Here is a 20,672-nt window from a genome sequence, read left to right on the forward strand (position 1 = left end):
TGTCACGACGAATCTGTACAATGTTGACAGCTTGACAGTCGAACGTTATTTTAATGTGGCAATGAATTTTAAATATTTATTCAACATAAAATATTTTAAATAATTATTTCAAATACATGGTGAAAATAAAAAAACATCAAAATTATTTTAATTTATATTAAGACTGAGCAACAAATTTTATGATTATTAATTTTCACGGAAAATTATTAAAATGCAATCCATTCCAATTTTGATTTGTTGAATTAGTGATTCTATTTCGTATTTTATTATGAAAAATATTATTATAAATGCTTATAAAATTATAAAAAGAATTAAGAAATGAAATATTAAATTATAATATAGGGCTCAAGGTGAACTACATGCAATTTGCTTCTAATAGACAATAATTATAACGCCTGAGGCTTAGATCTAGTTTACTCCATAATAATTACTTCATAATGAAACAGAAACTTGAAAATAAACTAAGTCTTGACAAAGTTACTACCGCTGTATTGGTTATTTTAATTGAAGTAGAAGTAGACAAAAATAACAAACACACATGATGTTTGATATAATTACTAATAAGTAGCATTGTGATTTTAGTTAATTTAACAATCAAAAGCTCTCAGTATTAGCAAAACCTTTGCAAATTCTATAAGAGTTATTTGTCATTTATTAATAAAATATATCTACTAGTATGCATATATTATATCTAATGCGAATCGTCCATAACCTGTCACGTTCACCTGTCACCTCTGCTATGCAGATGATAGCTCAGTGGATGCTGTTTACTTCAGCCGCACAAGGCTTTTTCGGAAAAACGTCGACCAGTGCCTAAATAAACTTGTGTCTTCAGTTGAGGCATCGCTCGGGAATGTTTCATGGGGTGAAAGGTACTTGATTCAATTCAATCCCAAGAAGACACAAGTTTGCACGTTACCTCTAAAAAACCCTATTGATCGTCGATCTTACAAAACACTCCCCTTGTAGCCGCGCCCAATGTCAGCACCTTGGGCCTTAGCGTTTCGAGTGATTGCCAGTATAGCGATCATCTGGAAAGCAAGACCAAGTTGGCCTCAAAGAAACTAGGGGTCATCAGCAGAGCTGGACAATACTTCACGCCAAAACACCGATTAGCCCTGTATAGGGCCCAGGTTCGGCCCCATATGAGAACAGTACTCTACTGTTCTCATCTCTGGGCTAATGGACCCCAATATCAGCTTGACCCATTTGATCACATACAATTTAGAGCCGTCCGGATCATTGGGAACTCAATGATCTTTAAAAGGTTTGACCCTTTGGCTTTGCGTAGAGGTGTCTCCTCGCTATGCGTTCTCTATCGCATTTATCATGGGGAGTATTAGGGGGAACTGTTTGACCTGTTACCTGCCGCCCAATTGTCTAACAGCATAGTACGTCACAAACTTAATTACTATCCACACCATTTCGTTACGCGGCACTCCACTACTGTGTGGTTTCTTCCACGAGCCAGGTCAATACGATTTGGGTACTTTCAAAAAGCGTGTTTATCTCCACCTCACAGGCCGGCGCACGCACCTCTAGCTCCTCTGCGTGACTCGACCCCGTGTCACGCCGGCGATCACATACTATCAGATGACCCGTAAGCTCGATTGACTTGTCTTTTTCAATAAAGAAATATTGTACAGAACCCTTCATGCACGAGTCCGACTCGCATTTGGCTTGGATACTTCTTACTTTACTTGGCTAACAAACATCGTGAATATAATTGTCAATTTATTTACATTGACTTTATGAGTTGCCATTCTTAGGGTAATCTTTTGTATTGTAAATCATCCTTAACCACAAAAGTTCTTTGAAATATTACTTAGATATAGATATTATCTTTTTAAATATAAAAATGAATGCTAATATGAAAGGAATATGGTTGATAATATATTTTATAATCAATAATAGGTCTTTTTGCTTTTGTGCCCAAATTAACTTCTAAATCTGTATATATTAAACTAGTTATACTTATCATTATGAAAACGTTTTATTTAAAGCATTTTTTTATTTACGTTTGTCTGTACGTTGTACGTCTTGTACTCTGATTGATCATATTTCGTAGAACGTAAATTCCTGATGTATTTTTAAAGTTTTGTATACAATATACGCGAATATTTTCAGAAATTCAAACATTTATCCATTTTTGTAAGATAATTAATTTTTACACCTATATAAGTCATAACACAATCCTACCACGTGGGCGTAATTAAAAATAATAAATATTTTTCCACAAATTAATTACTAAAGCTATAAGGGAATGTAATTATTTATATTTTATGTATTTTTTATATTAAAATCCGCTGTATACAACATGTTTAAAATGTTATAAAGGTTACGTATACATAATTGTACTAGAGTTCATTGGGATCGTACGATAATATTTTAAAAAATGAAGCAAAAAAGCGCTTTTTAAAGCGGCGAACGCTATAATATGTTTAGACGCCAATATACATTTAAACGGTACGTCGCTTATTTTTATATCGCATTTTCGTCTGTCACACGCGCGTGAATGAGCTACAACGCCGCGTGTTATAATGGTTACGAATAAAATCGGTGCGCAATTCCTTTATAAAGTTAAAAAGGTGATATATACTAAAATTGTCCGTTTAATATCATTATTCTAGCGTTGATTAAATTTTATTTTGTTAGTAACGTATTGGACTGAATTATTTGTGACATTCGCCACTTTTATAGATGGCGGGAAGACGTTTTAAAAAAAAACATTTTAAATGGCTGTGAGTGTTGTGTTGTGTTATAGTTGATATTAAATGCTAACAATTGCTTTATTTATTGGATTTACCATTTTGTTTTATTATTTAAAGTTATATTTAAAAGACGAGGATATTAACCTTTTAGGGAGTGAGTATTTTTTTTTCTATATTTTATTTCATTTTTATCTACATATTACAGTTATTGTGCATGTAAAAATGTATACATTAAAAAAATTATGTATAGAAAACAAACAATAATTAAAATGTTTAATTAATAATATCAGAAGGCTTTATTAATTAAATATGCAATTAATAATTAAACAAAATTCGATCGATCTGTGACATTATTGAACTTTTTGACGACAATGGTGACATTAGCATTCAATAATACATAAATTAAATTGTAGTGAAACGTAAAGAATATAATTATATTAGTTTTGTATATTAAACATATTAACAAAAATTGAAATTCTAATTCAATAAAATTAAGAATTAATATGAACTTTAGAAAGTTACCATAGCAACGTATAACTAGAATCTCGAAGCTTAAGTAGATATCATTTATGCTTTACGCTGTATCCCGCTTATACCAAGGAAGGCAGAGGGAACCTACTGTTAATGCACTCCGTTCCACACAAATCGTCTAATTTTGGAGACACTGCGTGTTGAGTGGCAGAACTAAACGCCGCACTTTCAGAACGGGGAAATAGAAATATGTAGTTCATTCTCCCAATTGGGAGACAAATAGAACATTAGAACCCACAATTATCGCGTAGACGATGTACCACTAATACAGAAAATAAAATGTAACCCTAACTAACTAAAGTCTTCTAAACTAAAAGATGAAGAACGAAATGTATTATCACAAGGTTTTTTAGCCGATTTAAGATAAAAGAACAGATAACATTCAGATTTCAGACGCAACAAAATATATTGCAAAAATACAAAGAAAATGTATTACTTTTTTTTTTTAAGGATTTAAATGAATTAAAAATATATATTTTTTAATATGGGACAGCGTCAGACTATGAACGTAACGTTGTGGGTTCAATTCCCACTTGCGGTAATTATTATATTACAATTATTTTTATTTCTCGCTGTTGTGGACAAAACGCGGCTTTTATTTCTGTCACTTGCAGCCTGCTACACACGCTGTCTTAACAATTAAGCGGAAAGAGAAAAATGGAGCGTTTTAACACTAGGTCCTTATCCTTAATTTGTCTACCTCGATATGTAAGGGAAACCGTGAAGTTGCTTTTTTTCAATAATTTCTAAAATAACAGCATAGACAACACGTGTTTCATGATTATTAGAATTCACCCCATAAAGTGAAAATAATTCCATAAATATATTTAATAAATATTCGTATAGTTCAAGCGGGCGAAGCCGCCCAAGTCCGCTAGTTAGATGTATATAACACTAGTGGACCCGGACGCGGCTACACCTGCTTGAACTATAAGAATATTTTCGCGTCGGTCATACTCATACTATGCCGCCCGAAGGCTAAGAAGCGAATCAGTGACATCTCCTTAATTATTTATTAGAATGTTATACAGTAAAATATAATTAGATAAAATGCTAAAAGCGACTATTATATTTATTTTCATAAGGATGAATGTCAAAACGTTGCGGTAACGGTCGCGTAGCGACGCGACGGTTGTTATTAAGATGGCAGAATAAATTGCATGTCAAATTAGAAAGTATTTTATATATTAGTATATATGTGTTATGTAATGTTATATAGCCTATAGCACTTCTGAAGAATGCAGCTTTCATATAAAACAAAAACATAGTCAATCGGACCAGTAGATCCAGAGATCTTAGCGTTCAAACAAACAAACAAACAAACTCTTCCGCTTTATTATATTAGTATAGATACTGATACTAAATATACTAATATATACTATGCAAATTATTGATTACCGTAAAACAACATTAATGTTTAACTAATTCGTTTTATAAAATATTCACACGTAATGCGGTTTTACACAATACTCGTATGACCTTATGGTAAGTGCGAAATATTAAAATAGAAAAAGGAAGTACAAAATTTATTTTATAATACCTATTTAAAAGTGTTATCAGCACATTGAAGATTAGAAAAATACAGGAATTTTGTAATAATTATTTATATTTTATTATAAAATATTAATTTATAAAATATTAATTATAATAAAAATATTAATTATCCATACTTATATTATAAATTCGAAAGTAACTCTGTCTGTCTGTCTGTCTGTCTGTCCGCTACCGCTAATTCTATTGTGATAAAATACACATATAAAGATACTTGCGGGTCTCGGGATGAACATAGGATACTTTTTTTCTCATATTTTCTCATATTTGAAAATATTACTATTTTCGATATATATCAATATATTAAAATACTTATTAATTTGACATGCAAATTATTCCGCCATGTTTATAATAACCGCCGTTGCTAAGCAACAATTTGCAAAGTTTGTTGTTAGAAAACGTCACCCAAAGTGAGCTTGTTTAACGCATCTCTCTATTGAAAACTGTAAATAATTTCATAAATATATTTAATAACTATTCGTATAGTTCAAGCGGGCGTAGCCACGCTCGGGTCCACTAGTATTATATAAATATAAATTATATACTAGGTATATATAAATATTAATTAAAAAATTTTACGTGACTATTGTAACAATAACGGTATTGCTTGAAATTTCAAATCAATCGGTTGAAAATAATGAAAAAAAACTGGCCCATATGTTAACTTGCTAAGCCTTGAAATTTAACTATAAGAAGTTATTTGCAGATTAGATAATCAGTATGACGACATTTTTTAACCAGATAACGATAATGCTTATAAACAAAGAAAATGTAACCGTCTTTCTTGCATATGAAAAACTATTATAAATTTTAAATTTTCACGAATAGTATGTATACTTAGCTAGCGGCCCGCTCGCGGTTTCACCCGCGTGAACTATGTTATTATTAATTTCTGTCTCCATGACTACGTCCTAGTGACGTCTATGCAAAATTTGACACTCCTAGCATTTGTAGTAACGAAGTTTCATACAAACTTTCAACCCCAAAAACAACCCCTTAGAAGTCGAATATTGCAAATTCCCGTCTTAGCGAGCACCTATAAGTAACTCCTATACAAAATTTGAGATTCCTAGCACTTGTAGTTTCTGAGATTTCGTGATGAGTGAGTGACCTTTCGATTTTATATATATAGATATAGATATTATAAAACTAAACAGTTTGTTTGGTTGAACGCGCTAATCTCAGGAAGTAATGGTTCGAGAATGGAATAATTATTTTTGTATTGGATAGTTTGTAATTATTTATTACATTTATATAGAAGACAATTATTATTACATCATGTTAACACTTTACTACATGAATTAATAAAGCATTGAAAAAATATTGTCTCACGGTGGAAACAGCTTCATTTAATTATCAATAAAACATAAATTATATTAGAAGAAAAATTATGAAAAAGTTGTATATTTTTTTACGGAACCATGTATGGGCTCGTATGCACTGAGAAAATTACCATTAAATACATAAATGGTATTGTATGCAGCAAAACAAAGAATAACAACAAAATTATGGAATATTATAAACAATAAAAAAAATTGTATAATTTAAACAAACATTTTTTTTTCCATTGTAGCATAGAAAAACTTTACACTTGGAGCATTTAGTGTAAGATTTCATAGAACGTATTTGACGACGCTGACGATTCTTCTGCCATATGAGTCAATATTCGTACTGTCGGTCCTTACAGAGATTTTCTTCCTAGGATTTTATTTTCTGGGATCCTTATACATGTAGGAGTTCGCAGAATCTTTTGCACTTCAATTCTGCCGTTTCACCTCACTCACGGACGGACTAAATACGACACTTTGCATCGTTACCAGAGCGAAGGAACGAAAATATTAAATATTGGATTTCCTTGTATCGACGACGACGAGGCGCAGGCCCACCGAGGATTCTACCCACTACCATTTACACTACATTTACCATATCTATACTGGGTACGCTGTTACTGGGTTAATTTGGCTTTTCTATTTAACTCGTATAATATGAGAATTATAAATACATGTAAATATAGCTCCACTATAGAATGGCGTGGACAAATGCCCTCTATTTCACTTCCTCCGCGTGTCCTCAGTCACCTTCACCCCGTGCGACACTTCAACTGTACATAAGATAAGATAACCATTAATTAGCTATTTATCAATGTCTTTCTCCATTTAGAAGAGCCAGAATCAGAGGTATGTAGGTACATTCGTATCTAAAATTTTCCTTCTTTTTTGTATAAGATCGTCCCGAATTATTAATGGTATTACTTTTTCGGTTTATAATTTCACGTTTTGAAGTTACTAGGCTGACGATATAATCTGCACTCGGTAGTAATACTGCAACCGTGTAATATGGTATTACATATTTTTACGTGAAAGTGAAAGTAAGATTAGTGAGTTCACACCTTACATTTAGCCAATTTAGAACGGCTGTGACCAAAACCAAAAAGCCTTGTGATGGAAAAGTGAACGCTAAGAGAAGTTAGAATGGAATCGAGTTCCATCATTAGACACGCGAAACGCGAAACACGTCTCGAAAATTGAGTACCTAGTGCGTGGGGAACATGTCATCTGTTCCACACGCACTACCCAATGTCTTTCTAGATTCCCTCTGTCTACTATGCTATATGCGGGAACAGCATGGTAGACTTTTAGACGTGAAGCTACAAAATAACTTACAATTCACGTTGGTCTCTCACCTCATCACCACATCATCACATTTGATCAATATTTTATTTTAATAATATTTTACTTCCAAAATTAGTTAGTAAAATAATATTGTAATCTAATGTTAACTACGTCATTGAAATCCATTTTAATGATCGATACGTAAATAAACGGGTTTTCTAATATATCCTACGCATTTATAATAGTTTTTTTTTACTTAAAACTGGTAAGTAATCACGTTAGTCTACTTGTAAAGTGTATCAGGACTTGGTTTTGTTTTCTCACGGTGACTTTATTCCCGAATTACGATGAACTAATTTTTGATCAATATAATGGAAATAAGTATAAGTCGACGGACTTACCTATAGTTATTTCCGTTGTGGCGAAGGGGCAGCCAGCAAGCGTGCGACTGTTAACATGGCGTGGTTGTGAGCCGCTACTCAACACATTACCTATGCCTCAAGAGTTCTGCAGAAAGTAGGGAACGGTAGGAAGTGTCTTCACTCTTCCATACACGGATTCCAGGTTTTCTCTGTCCACCCTGCTATGTGAATCTCACAATAAATATCCTGTAAAACACCAGCCAAGATTTGATGAAGCTGTTTGTTTCTTTATAAAAAGTAATGAAATCTCTAAGTATAACCAAGCCAAATCTAAGTCTATTATGTGATGACTATGAATTTCTTTTTTTATTGACTTGGAATTTCTTTTTCGTACCTTCTGAGATACGATTTTTTGAAAAAAAATTATGTATAAAGCTAAAATTAATTCAAGCACACAAATTGAAAGTACGGAACCCTCGGTTGACAATTGCGACTCGTGCTTAAGATTTGAACCCTCAACCATCGTGTACAATCGAAATCAACTAAAGGCATTAAAAAGTTCACGTGTTATGTTGAATAACATTCGTAAAATGCTCTTTTAAAATGAGTGAAATCGTGCCAAGTAAATATTTTTGTGTATGAAATGAAAACTATTTTCATCCTATCGTCAAATGTTTTGCGACACAAGTAGATATTGCCTTGATGTTATCTCATTGTTTTTCTTTTTATAATCTGATCTAAAAGTAAGACATTTTAAGGACGTGCTATTTGAGATTATGACTGCGGAAAAAGCAAATAAAAAATACAAATATCAATAACTTTTGTTATTTTATTTCAATATATTATAAGAGAAAGGAGGCGTTTTGTTTAACCAAACGATGAAAATATGTCTTCCTTTTGATATAATTATGTATTATATATTTCTTTTAGGTATATGAATATCTTACCAGTTTATTTTCTGAGACAAGTACCAACTGTAGTTTTTTTTGTTTTAATTATATACGGAAACGTACAGTTTTTGTCCGGCTACTTTGTTTACTAACTCAGAAAAAAAACATAGATATACACATAAGGCCAGTCCTGGGACTTGTGGCGCAGAGGCATAAACGTGCGACTGTAAATACGGTAGTGGGTTCGATACCCACTCGAGGAAATTAAATATTTAATATTTTCATATCTCCGCTCTGGTGTCAAGAAATAGCGCTGCGTGAAGTTCCACCACTCAGTATTACCTCAGCGGAAAATAGGGGAGTGTATTAACACTAGTCTCCCCCTGCCTACCCTTGCTACAAGTTGGATACAGTGCGAAGCTGCAATTGAGTAGAATTTAACTATTTTAATACACGATCCCCACTCTCCACTCGCGACTCGCCACTCGGCAAGAGTCTCGGCGACCTGTGATTGCAGTAGTGCACTCCCGATTTATCCAATTATTTCCTATGTCTGCAAGACTGTGTGGTTGTCCAAAAATCGGAAACAATGCGAAGCTATAGCGAAGATAGGCGAAGGAATACCAGCGTTTCGTCAACTCTTGTAATGATGATGCAGTTAGGATTGGACATAAGACTAGACAATATAGTAATTGATGCAAAAAAAAATATTTTAGCATATTTGTAGGTACATAGCATACGGAGGTTGTCTAGTGTTTACCGCTTTCCACAAATGTTGAATGTTCAGTTGCGGAACTCAACGCCGCATTTTGTCACGCAGTGTAACTTAATAAGTACTTATTGCTTATTTTATATTACCAGTAAATTCAAAACCTCCATCTTATTTCTTAGTATAAAGATGTACCCACTCTATCTATCTATAAGTACCTACATTAATAGCAATTTGTGTCAAATTACAAACCTAATGGTTGTCGTTATTGCGCATTTAAGTTTTCTTTTGTTTATTTTTTCTTATATCACACACTTGCGGTTTGTACCTTTTCTGTAACATTATTACAATTTTTAATTGTAACATTATTAATACGTCCATTAAAATATTGCTTTAGACAATTTAAAAATTAGACTTATGGTGACCTAGGTATATCTACCTATACTTACTAGCTTAGAGGACAGTCCTGGGTAAATCGGCAGGTTGTCAGTTCGATACCCATTCGAGGAAATGAAATATTTAATTTTTATTTCCTTGATCTCCATTGAATTTCACCACTCAACACGCAAATCCACCGCAATTCAGCGGAAAATAGGGGACCGAAAATGTCTATAATGAAATCGGAGTGTTTTAAATTTAGGTTCCCGGTTCCCCTTTGCCTACCCTGCTATGTGTGGCATACCCCGTTTTATTAACCTCATTTATTTTAAAGAAGAGGAAGATACTCTGTTTTCGTTTACATACTTAAATGGTAATTGCATGTAGCTAATAGAATAAAAAAGTTAACAAACGGACAAAGTCATTTAATAAAATATAAGTACGTACTTATTTTGGATTTTATTCCTATCAGAAATATTTTCAATAACACCAGGAACGCTATCGATTTTCATTAAAGCATTCCTGTAGGAAAATGCCGAAGTGGTCGGATCATAATGGCATGACACTTAAAGATCCTCTATAGTATAAGAATATTTGAATGAAATGAAGTATATTTATTAATAGGCATGAAATATAGAATAGAGGCCTTCGTGATGCTGGGACACGCGTGCCCCTGTAAAGGCGATGGTTGTGGATTTGATTCCCTCTCGGGGAATGGATGGAATATTTAATTTCTGAACCATTACGTCCTGAGTGGCAGAACTCAATGTTGCCCTTTTCATTAACCCTTCTTTTCCCGCTTCACCACAAAATTTTATTAACTTAAATATAAACATATTTATAAGTATGCCTTTGTTAAAAAGTGAATAATAGTTTGGGGTGAATTGCTATTAACATTTTCACAGGCGATATTTTTTATAATTTTATTAAATATAAAATGGTAAATATTATATATTATAATAATATAAGAGTTATGAATCTGTAAATTCTGCCATAAAATCTTTTATTTTTTTTTGTTTTTATTATAAAGTATTGTAATTATGTTTTTGGTCGTACGAACTAAACTATGCTTCGAAAATTTAAATTTTAAGTGACTCCTTCCAGTCGCGATCGTTTCTTTCGCTTCTTCTACGCTTAAGCTAGACTAGCTGTATAGTTCTTAATAAAGTATTTTCTTATCCGATGTGATTATACAAAGTCCTAGAATTAGTGGAAATAGTAGTGTCTTGTCACTAAATTAACCTTGCCTAACAAGTTAGTTTTTTTTGGATATAAGAAAATATGTAATGAAATTATTTCTGTTCCAGGTAAAATGGAACAGGCCGAGCAGGTGCGTTGCTCTTCCAGCGAGAGCGACAACTTCGAGAAGATAGATTCAGAGGAGGTCCAGCGCGAGGGAAATGTACGTAGTTTTATTGAAATAATAATCATCAAATACCTTTAATGTAGAGCAGGATAAGTCTTGTTTTAATGGAGTTATTCAAAAATATTTGAGAACAAAAAGTACTGTAGATATAGTAGTACATAGTTGAGGCCGACATGGCGCAGGAGCACAGGGGTGTGACTGTAACGCGACGGTTGAGTTCGCTTCCCACTCAGGGGAAGTAATTTTTATTTGTTAATATTTTAATTTTTGGCTCTAGCACCATAGGAAAAAAATGCCCGGCGTTGAATTTCGCCACTAGATTAGACAGACATTAGATATTCGGTGGAAACGGATTGTTAACACTAGGTTCTCTCTGCCTGCTCACATGGAGGATTTGCAGGATACAGCGTAAAGGTGATAATAGTAGTTGAAGCCAGTCGACGCCCAGGGCTGTAAACGCAAGGTTGTAGGTACAATTCCCACTTAAAAAAATGAAATATTTATTTTTTTCTAACGAGAAAAAACGCGACGATTAATTTCGCCACACGATATGCAATGTCTACAAAATTGTGAGCAAAGTGGGAAAAGGAAATATGTTAGTGACATCGAAGTGTCTAGATGTGTCTAGATTCCCTCTGCCTACATTTCTATATGCGGGAAATAGCTAAAAAAAATTTTTTAAGTAAATAACTAACCCCAAATACATATTAAACTTAAACCGCTTACCCCACTGCATATAATGTACACCATCTCTTTTCTTGTAATGCGAAATTCCCTATTTTCTATTACAGAAAGAAGAACCTCATTTCATCTTAGGGGACGAAGGCTCAGATGTACCACAAGAGGATGAAGGTCCAGCCCACGAAGGAGGTGACTCCTTTCCCAACGCTCCCCCACCTAATATACGACCAAAATTGACTTTAGCCCAGCAGCTAGCTTTGGCTGAGAAGAGAAGTAAGCTTAGGTAAGTGCCGTTTTTTTGAATATTCTGTTTTAGGGCGGTTTAAAAATAATAATATACTTTTATTTTACCAGTCAGATAAGACAAAGCACGGTAATGACTTACGTCAACACCAAATATCTCAAGAATGGGGAAAACGGAGAACCAGCATTTTGACATTAGGAACTCTAAAGTTTAAAAGCTAAATGTAGGAGGTGAAAAAAAAAACACTCTTTAACACGTTTTTATAAAAAAAAGTATGGTGTATGTATGTATGTAACTTTATATTTTGCATCGGTGTTTTTATTATAATACATTATACAGTCAGTTATTACCGAGATATCTTTGTTTCATTTACATGTGTATTTTTTCACTTAATTATGAAGTCTGTAACTGATTCTGATAAAAAATTGAGGAAGCTCAGTGATATCACTACTTATGACAAACTTGATGATTATACGTAAATAAGGTGCCGATTTAGTAATTAATAATATCGTACCATCGCATCGGGCTGGTCTTAAGATAGAGAACGAATTTGGGAGAGGAAACCCTGGACTTGCCATGATCATCTATATATATAAAATCGAAAGGTCACTCACTCATCACGAAATCTCAGAAACTACAAGTGCTAGGAATCTTAAATTTTGCATAGGAGTTATTTATAGGACGTAGGTGCTCGCTAAGACGGGAATTTGCAGTATTCCACTTCTAAGGGGTTGTTTTTGGTTTCGAAAGTTTGTATGAAACTTTGTTACTACAAATGCTAGGAGTCTCAAATTTTGCATAGACGTCACTAGGACGTAGCCATGGAGACAAAAATTAATAATAACATAGTTCACGCGGGTGAAACCGCGAGCGGGCCGCTAGTATTAAATAAAATATTTAACATTTTAATGTACAATACGTTCTGGTATCGAGGCAAAGCGCGGCGTTGAGCTCCATCACTCAACATGTAATGCTTCCAGAATTCTGTGGATAATGGGGAACGGAGTGTCTTAACACAAGGTTCCGTTTGTCTTCTCTGCAGTGTTTTTTTTTATATATATTGAAAAGGCTTGCGTTTGACCGCATCAAGTCTGGTGAGCGTTGATGCGATCTACGGTGGTGCACGCTTGCTTGGCAGATACCTATTCACTCTGGTTTTGAAGACTCTCATATTGTATGTCTTAGGAAATACAGATGCCGGCAATGAGTTCCAATCTCGCAGTGCGGATGAAGAATGAGTGTACGTGATATAGCGTGAAGATGAAAAGATATTTTTAGTTTTACCGTAGGTACCTTTACCTCTACAATTTACGATTGATCATTGATAAGATTACAAATAAGACGCGCATATTTCTTTCCATAAATAAGGTGTAATGAAGGGTATTTAAAAATTATAATTTAAGTAACTTGTTTAACAAAACAAAACAAAAAATGTATGTTACTCACAAATATTCATGTTCACGATCAGGTGATGTCAGAAATGGCGGGAAAACTGTCAAAATAACGACACCCGACAGTTCGTATCTAGCGTCCGCTTTAGACGCACGACGGTTGAAAGTAATACAGCTTAAGTACGTAAAATATTTTATATATCTAAAATATAATATAAAACATTGGGTGGTAGGAATTTAAATTAAAAAGCTTTTGAGTGCTGTTGTTACTTTTTCTCTTCATTAATATTTTTTTTACGCTTCCGGAATTGTAAGAAAAAGTGATGTTCGGGTGATTCATCGATAACTATTGTTATCATTGTAATAAATCTTGTTTAGCCTTTTTAAGAATATTGTATTTAAAATTTTTTTTTTCTTATTTCATTATAATCATATGTTTTGGTAAATTATGTACTCGTATGAGTGAACTTATTATAGCATTTGTTTTTAAAAGTGTAAGTATTTTATTATTTATTTGAATCTTACAAGTATATGAATGTTAGTAGAATCATTTATACTGAAGAGGATTTTGTCTAAAATGTTAGGGACCAAACCGTTAATCAAATGTTATCTAAATATTTTTCTTTGTACGAATATTTATTTTCTTTTATAGGGTTTGTGCGTTTTAGTATTCGATTTAATGTTCATTTAAGTTACTTAACAAAAACCTGTAATTATATAAAACTGCTTATCAGTTAACTAACATACATTCTTTAACAGCTTTCGAAAGGAACCCTGTGTGACTTCTTAATAAAAAACCACTAGTATATTTCGAATACGTTTCATTGCCGACAGTTGTTTTTAATATTTTTTTAAGAGAAATGTTGGTTTAGCTTGTCTTGGCTTAGTACGTGTAAGAATTGTGAAATGTATATGTACTAAGTGATATAGCTCTAGTTTCACTAGTCCTATCGGAGTTATTTAAATATAATTAAATTACAAAATAAGATTCTTAAATTATCAAGACGAATATAGCATTTACATCTACATATCTACGCGAGTTAAAAATATTCTCGATAGCTATAAATAATTCTCATTAACACGTACGTATTAAAATGTGTGTACTTAAGCGACTTTACTTTGCAAGAGTTTAAATGTGTTAAAAACTTAATAAAATTATATTTTTCAAATAAATTGAAATCATAAAATTAAAGCATATTTAGAATCAGAATCGATACAATAATATAGTTATTAACATTACTTTGTTATTTAACGTAGACGCATTTAACAAAGTGATATATCACTACGTCCCACTAATAAGTTACTATATTATGTATGTGTTAACTGTAACGGAACCAAAATGAGAAATTTAATTTTTTACTTAATCAATTTCCATGCAAGTACGTCTCGTAGTAGGTCAGCGAGTATTCTTATGGTTAAAGACCTTGACGCAACTGTCGAAGGCTGTTTAGTTGGATTAAATAAGAGATGTTAGCCATGAAAGGAAAATTCAATCAAATGTTTTAATAATTTCATACCTTTGGATTATTTGTTATTTTCAGTATGTTTTTTGTGTAGATATTATGCATTTAGTTATTAGAGATTACTTGTTAAATGGAATTTGCTAAATTTATTTTTTTCAAAAAATAAGCATGTGACTGTAAACTGGACTAATTGTGGGCTATGTCTCCCCCCCCCCCACTCGAGGTAATTAAATATTTTCATTCTTCGCGCTCGCTCTGGTGTCGAGGCAAAAGGAAGCACCACTCGACACGTTATGCCTCCATTATTCGGAGAAAAGTAAGAAGCGGAATATATTTACACTAGGCTACCCTAACCCACCCCGTTATGCAGTATACAGCGTGAAGCTGTAAAAAGAATTTTTGCGTTTAGCTAGGCAAGTTAGGAAAATCTAATTACTAATCTAATCTAAGACATAGCGCTACTACTTTTTACGTAACCGCGCTTTTAAGTAGTAAAACCCAACGCCGCATCACATCTATAGCAAAAATTATTTAAGGGCTTATAAATATAAATATTTTTTCAAGTAGAATTTGTATCTAGAAGTATTCTATTCCGTCATCCTACAGTACAGTGACTTTAATGACAACAACGCATACCGGTGGCGACGGGCTTTTTCGATTAATATTAAAAAAACAAAATTAACAATATAGTAATTGGTTGATTACATTATTTTATTAAAATAATTGCTATAGTTCACATGATGTGAACGTGATGAAGTCGGTAATGACTGTTTTTATATAGGTACATGCAAGATGTATAAAAACAAGATTCATTAAATATTAATAGTCTTAAATTTTTCTTCACATAGAATCTAGTAACATTCAGCTTTAATAAATTTTTATATACAATGTTATTTGAAGTCTATACGTATAGGGATAGATAGGCGACAAGTGATGAAGGACGTCCTACTTAGCCTTCTGATAGATCCATTGTAAGGTAATAAGATGTGGCATCATCATAAATATTAGCCCTGTATTAAATCTTTCAATAAATTTATTTACGTTCAGTACGTTAGGCTTTAACAAATTACCATTTGACACTTAAAAGTGTAATAGTACTGTAAGTAATAACCTGTAATAGTAATAATTATCTATTAATAATTATCCAGCGACTGTGCCAGTAGTCATTGTAAATGTAATCTGCACACATTACCCAATAACACATAGCTTCAAGATTTTTTAAAGCAAATATAATTTGTAAGGAAATATTAGCTTTAAATACAAATACTAATAAGATAACTAACATTTAAACGATTGACGACATTAGTAAACAGGTGACGTAGAATAGATAACATAGTACTGTAAATATTTATGCCTAGAGCTGCCAAAAAGTGTCATTTGCAAGAGGGCTCGTCTAAATCGTTAGAGTTACAATGCCAGATACTTTGCTGCCAAGCATTTGCTTGAATTACGGAACAAACAATATAATTGACCTATGATACCAATATTATATATTTTATTTCTATTCATTTCCTTATTTTCATCTTTTTGTATGGTAGGATAGAGAGATCTATCGTCCATTTTAAAGCAAACAATGAAAATCCGTAATAATACTATGAGGAATAGACATAATTTACCCACTTGTTTGTTAAGGAAACAATTTGTTTTTCTTACCGTCTACTTTTCCTTATGTACTACATATTCACAATATACTTATAAGGACAAATAATAATGTTACTGTAACGTTATTATATTATAAAGTTAAATTCGAAATAAGTTTTTGGTGGAAGAGAATTTGAACCCATGTATATTCATGAATTAATTAAGAAAATAGTAATTACGCCACGTCGTTAGTCACATAACATGGTTTTAAATTAATTGCATGAAAAGATAGCGTGAAATAAATATTTAAAAACAAAATATGGGCTTTTGGCTTTTGTTATAACGTTACTATCTATGCGTATGAATAAATACGCAATTGTTTTCATTGTAAATGACGATATAAAGTTATTCTCCCATACTAAATTTATTAAGCAAATGTCACAATTTTACTTAAATTGGCTATTAACTGTTTTTTAACCTTCATGGTTTCATAATCTGATATTAATTATTTAAATTAGTTACTATTCGACGTAGCTACTATTTGAAACTTCATAAGTAATTGTTAAAGTTCTTGTATTGTATACATACTCGTATAATTTATACTTAATGCAAGGACACAAAATTCAAGATTATACTTTATAAAATATGTTATCGTATTTTATTTATCTTGAGTGATTATTTACTACATAAATGTTGTATATAATAATTTTCCTATTTTACTTAGAATATTGGGGCATTGTTTTTGTTTGCAACAATTTAATTCGAATTAAGTTTTTAACTAGTATGAGAATTTTGCCTAATTCTGAAGGCATACGTTGGATGGCAGAAGTCAACGCTGCGCTTTGCCTAGTTATCATTTCCTAGAGTCCTAATCGAACGTCGTTCGTCGTTCTTCATTGTTTTTGAATGCTATATCTCCGCGTCATTCTAGGTTGGTTAGTACATCATATAGTAAAGATATAGCGTGTTACGTCCGTGCTATAAAAAAATGTATCTTAGAAAGCTTCAGCCGAGTGGTAGAAGGCTTCCCCTGAACTTACGATTTTAGATAGAGACATGTTATTACAAAATGCAGTTTTGTAAGTGAGAAGACATCAGCTATATGAACAAATAAATAAATAATACCTGCAAATTATTTATCTGGTAACTACCTAAATATTGAAAATTATTAAGTTTTTTTTCAAGCAAATTTACGTGGGTTGTTTTTCTCAATATGTCAGACTTTTTGTGCTTAATTCGAACATACATAAAACATTATTTCTATCGATTATATAATCATTACAAACACTTATAGAAAAACAGTAACGAATATTGTGTAATTCTATGTGTTCAAATCTGCCGCGTATCTTACTGTTTATTATTTCTTAAGCATCTGCATCATACACACGCATAGGTCTCATATGAGTACATAATTTTTAGTAGTAAATAAAAACAAGAAATTAAATCATACTTTATCGATATCGGGTGCTTTTATAACAACGCTAGATTATTATTAACGTTATATAATAGTGAAAAGTGAAGGTTTAGTGATGTACGTTATGTGAGGGACGTTATATGAGTTGTAAACACCGTGCTGGAAATACCTTTGGTCACAATTTCGAACTACATAAGGGATTTATTCGCGATGTTGAAGCGACGGACATCAAAACGCTTTGTTTTGGGAGATACATCTGTAGATGAAGGCAACTGGGAGGATGAGGCTACAGATGTTTTGCCTTCGGAGTTAATTCAAAAGTTCCAAATGAAATTAGATGCTGATCCAGATAATGAAGATCAGGATGAAGATGTACAGGAACAAGATGGAAGGTTGCTTAGACCGCCAGCAGGAACTTTACAGTAAGTTTTATTGAAAGATTAGAATTTTTTTAGAGATAGAAAGAGAGAGAGAGAGAATATTGAATACATTTGTGGCGCAGTATACAAAATCATTGTCAACATGTAAATTGCGGATTCGATTTATATGGTTCCTTGCTTATAATTGTATAAGTATATAATATGTATAAGATAATAAAATTAAAAATTAAATAATAAAAATTATATAAAAAAATAATAGATAAGATAAGATATTATGGATGAGATAAAATTTTTATAACTAAATTATTATGAAAACTTTTAAAAACATTATTAACTGTTTTAAAATATAATTTTGAATTAAATGTTAATGTACAAAAAAAGTTTATAAACCGTATTCAAATATTTAAACTATTATAGATACACTAAGTATGAATATTTATTAGACTTTTGTACATTTTTTTTATTTTGAGGTGAGAAAAAAAACTCTCTCTCGTGAGATTTAGACCTTGAATTTTATCCCGAGTGAACACGGGGCTCGGATGTAGGCTTGGATATAGATCTCCCATTCTTTAGTCGATGAAGTCGAGAACGACGTGTTACTTAACATTTAACTTGGCTCTCATTTCACATAAATGTTTTTGATCGGACAATTTATTAGCGCAGTAAGTTGAGTATGCTATATATGTATATCGCAAGCTTATTCTTGTTTGTGATATACATAATATATGATTTGATAAAAGATAAACAATTGTAAAATATAACACGTCAATGAAGGAGGAAACGGAAATACTGAAATATATAAATATCCAAATCCATGAATCATCGTATTCTTATACTAAAAATTTATACAATAAATTCTATTTACTATCCGTACGTAAACAGAAGCAGAAGTAGATACAACTAATGTAAAAGAATAGTCCTATATCTTATAAAACAAAGTCGCTTTTCGTGTCTGTCTGTTGTTTCTAACTCTTCTTCTTCTAAACCACCCAACGGATTTTGATGCGGTTTTACCATTAGGTCGAGTATTTTTCGTAGAAGGTTTATATATAGTTTATTATTTGTACATTCTTATGTAAATTAACATAAATACGATAAATGTGTATAAAGTCCTACCCGTTGAGACACTTACGCGCATGCGCTGCTTTAATGGTAAGTACTACATGAAAAAAATGTACTGGAGTATTGTTCCTCTTAATAAGATCTACAAAAAAGTCCGCGACGGCATATTCGTATCTTTTAATAATAACAATAATAAATAAAAATAATAATTTCAATATATTTTTTATTGTGAGTCATATTTTTCCATAATGGTATTAATCCTTATCCTTTAAAATACTTTATTAATTTTCTACGTTAAACGAAGATAAAATTAGCTTTTCACACTATTTCGAAATTGGGAATAGTTTTAGAGAAAAACGCATTTAATTGTTAACACATCACGCCGTTCACACATCAGCTATATCGAGTCAAGTTTCACTTATCCATTACTCTCAGCATATAAATAAGTATATTAGTTACGTTGGCCATTTAATGTAGATCAAAACTGTCGTTTACTGTTTTTCATTTTAATAAGTACTTTAGAAGATATTGTAACATATCAAAAAATCCTTGCTGCGAAACGGCTCGCCACTCGCCATGCGTCCGCCGCGCCCGCCTGCCTTACACGCATCGATGGTTCAGTGGTAGAAAGCTCGCCTGCCACGCGGGCGTTCCGGGTGCGATTCCCGGTCGATGCATTCTATTTAATTTTCACACACAGGCACCTCACAGGCAGCCACGTAGTGCTTGCTTTTCACCAGGGACAGAATACCCTCTTCAGCATTAACCACAAGCTCGAAAAAAAAAAAACACGCCTGCCTCTATAGCAACGAAGATTTAGATGCGTTTGCACGTATTGGATAATTGAAGTTGAATGTATTATTTCAGCGCGATATATTTGGTTTCATATTTTTTGTAGTAGTTATTAGTTGGTAAGTTTTTGTATATAATTTCTTCCGTTTAAAAATAGTCATTTAACTATCTAAAAATAGTCATTTAAATATATTTTAATAAGTACTTGAAAAGATTAGTAGCACAGATTTAAAATTACGGTACCTACTAAAAAATCCTTGCTGTGTAAAACAATTAGAAAATCTTTATTGAAACTACGAAAATGCGGGTTGCATTAGGGTTTAATTAATTTTCACATTATCTTAAGTGCTTTGCAAACATACATTATACGAGTAATCCAGTAGTAAAAGCGGGCGAAGCCGCAAGAGGGTCGCTAGTATAGTATAATTATGGTAACAGATGTCTACACCATTATGTACACATGAATAAAAGTATTTAAGTTTTGTTTTTTTATGAAAAATACATACTTTTTAAGATTTTCTAGTCAATTTATTACAGAAATCAACTAATTTTAA

At 32.3% G+C, this 20,672-nt stretch overlaps 1 protein-coding gene across 2 annotated transcripts in view; it reads left to right on the forward strand.

Annotated features, from left to right (window-relative positions):
* The first annotated feature begins 2,684 nt into the window (after window positions 1-2,684).
* Window positions 2,685-20,672, forward strand: part of ACC (acetyl-CoA carboxylase) — a 50,755-nt gene continuing 32,767 nt past the window's right edge. Inside the window, exons 1-3 of one of the 2 annotated variants that reach the window (XM_085205121.1) lie at window positions 2,685-2,865; window positions 11,052-11,146; window positions 11,902-12,074. In XM_085205121.1, the coding sequence (XP_085061247.1) occupies window positions 2,775-2,865; window positions 11,052-11,146; window positions 11,902-12,074 (359 nt within the window). In that variant the 5' untranslated portion in view covers window positions 2,685-2,774. Of the gene's footprint in view, window positions 2,866-11,051; window positions 11,147-11,901; window positions 12,075-17,905; window positions 18,307-20,672 lie in introns of those variants that run through there. The other variant, XM_085205122.1, reaches the window with a different exon arrangement.

This window comes from Heliconius melpomene, chromosome 20 (assembly GCF_056956725.1).
Source record: "Heliconius melpomene rosina isolate 202511_hmr_F chromosome 20, ASM5695672v1, whole genome shotgun sequence".
Lineage (NCBI taxonomy): Eukaryota > Metazoa > Arthropoda > Insecta > Lepidoptera > Nymphalidae > Heliconius > Heliconius melpomene.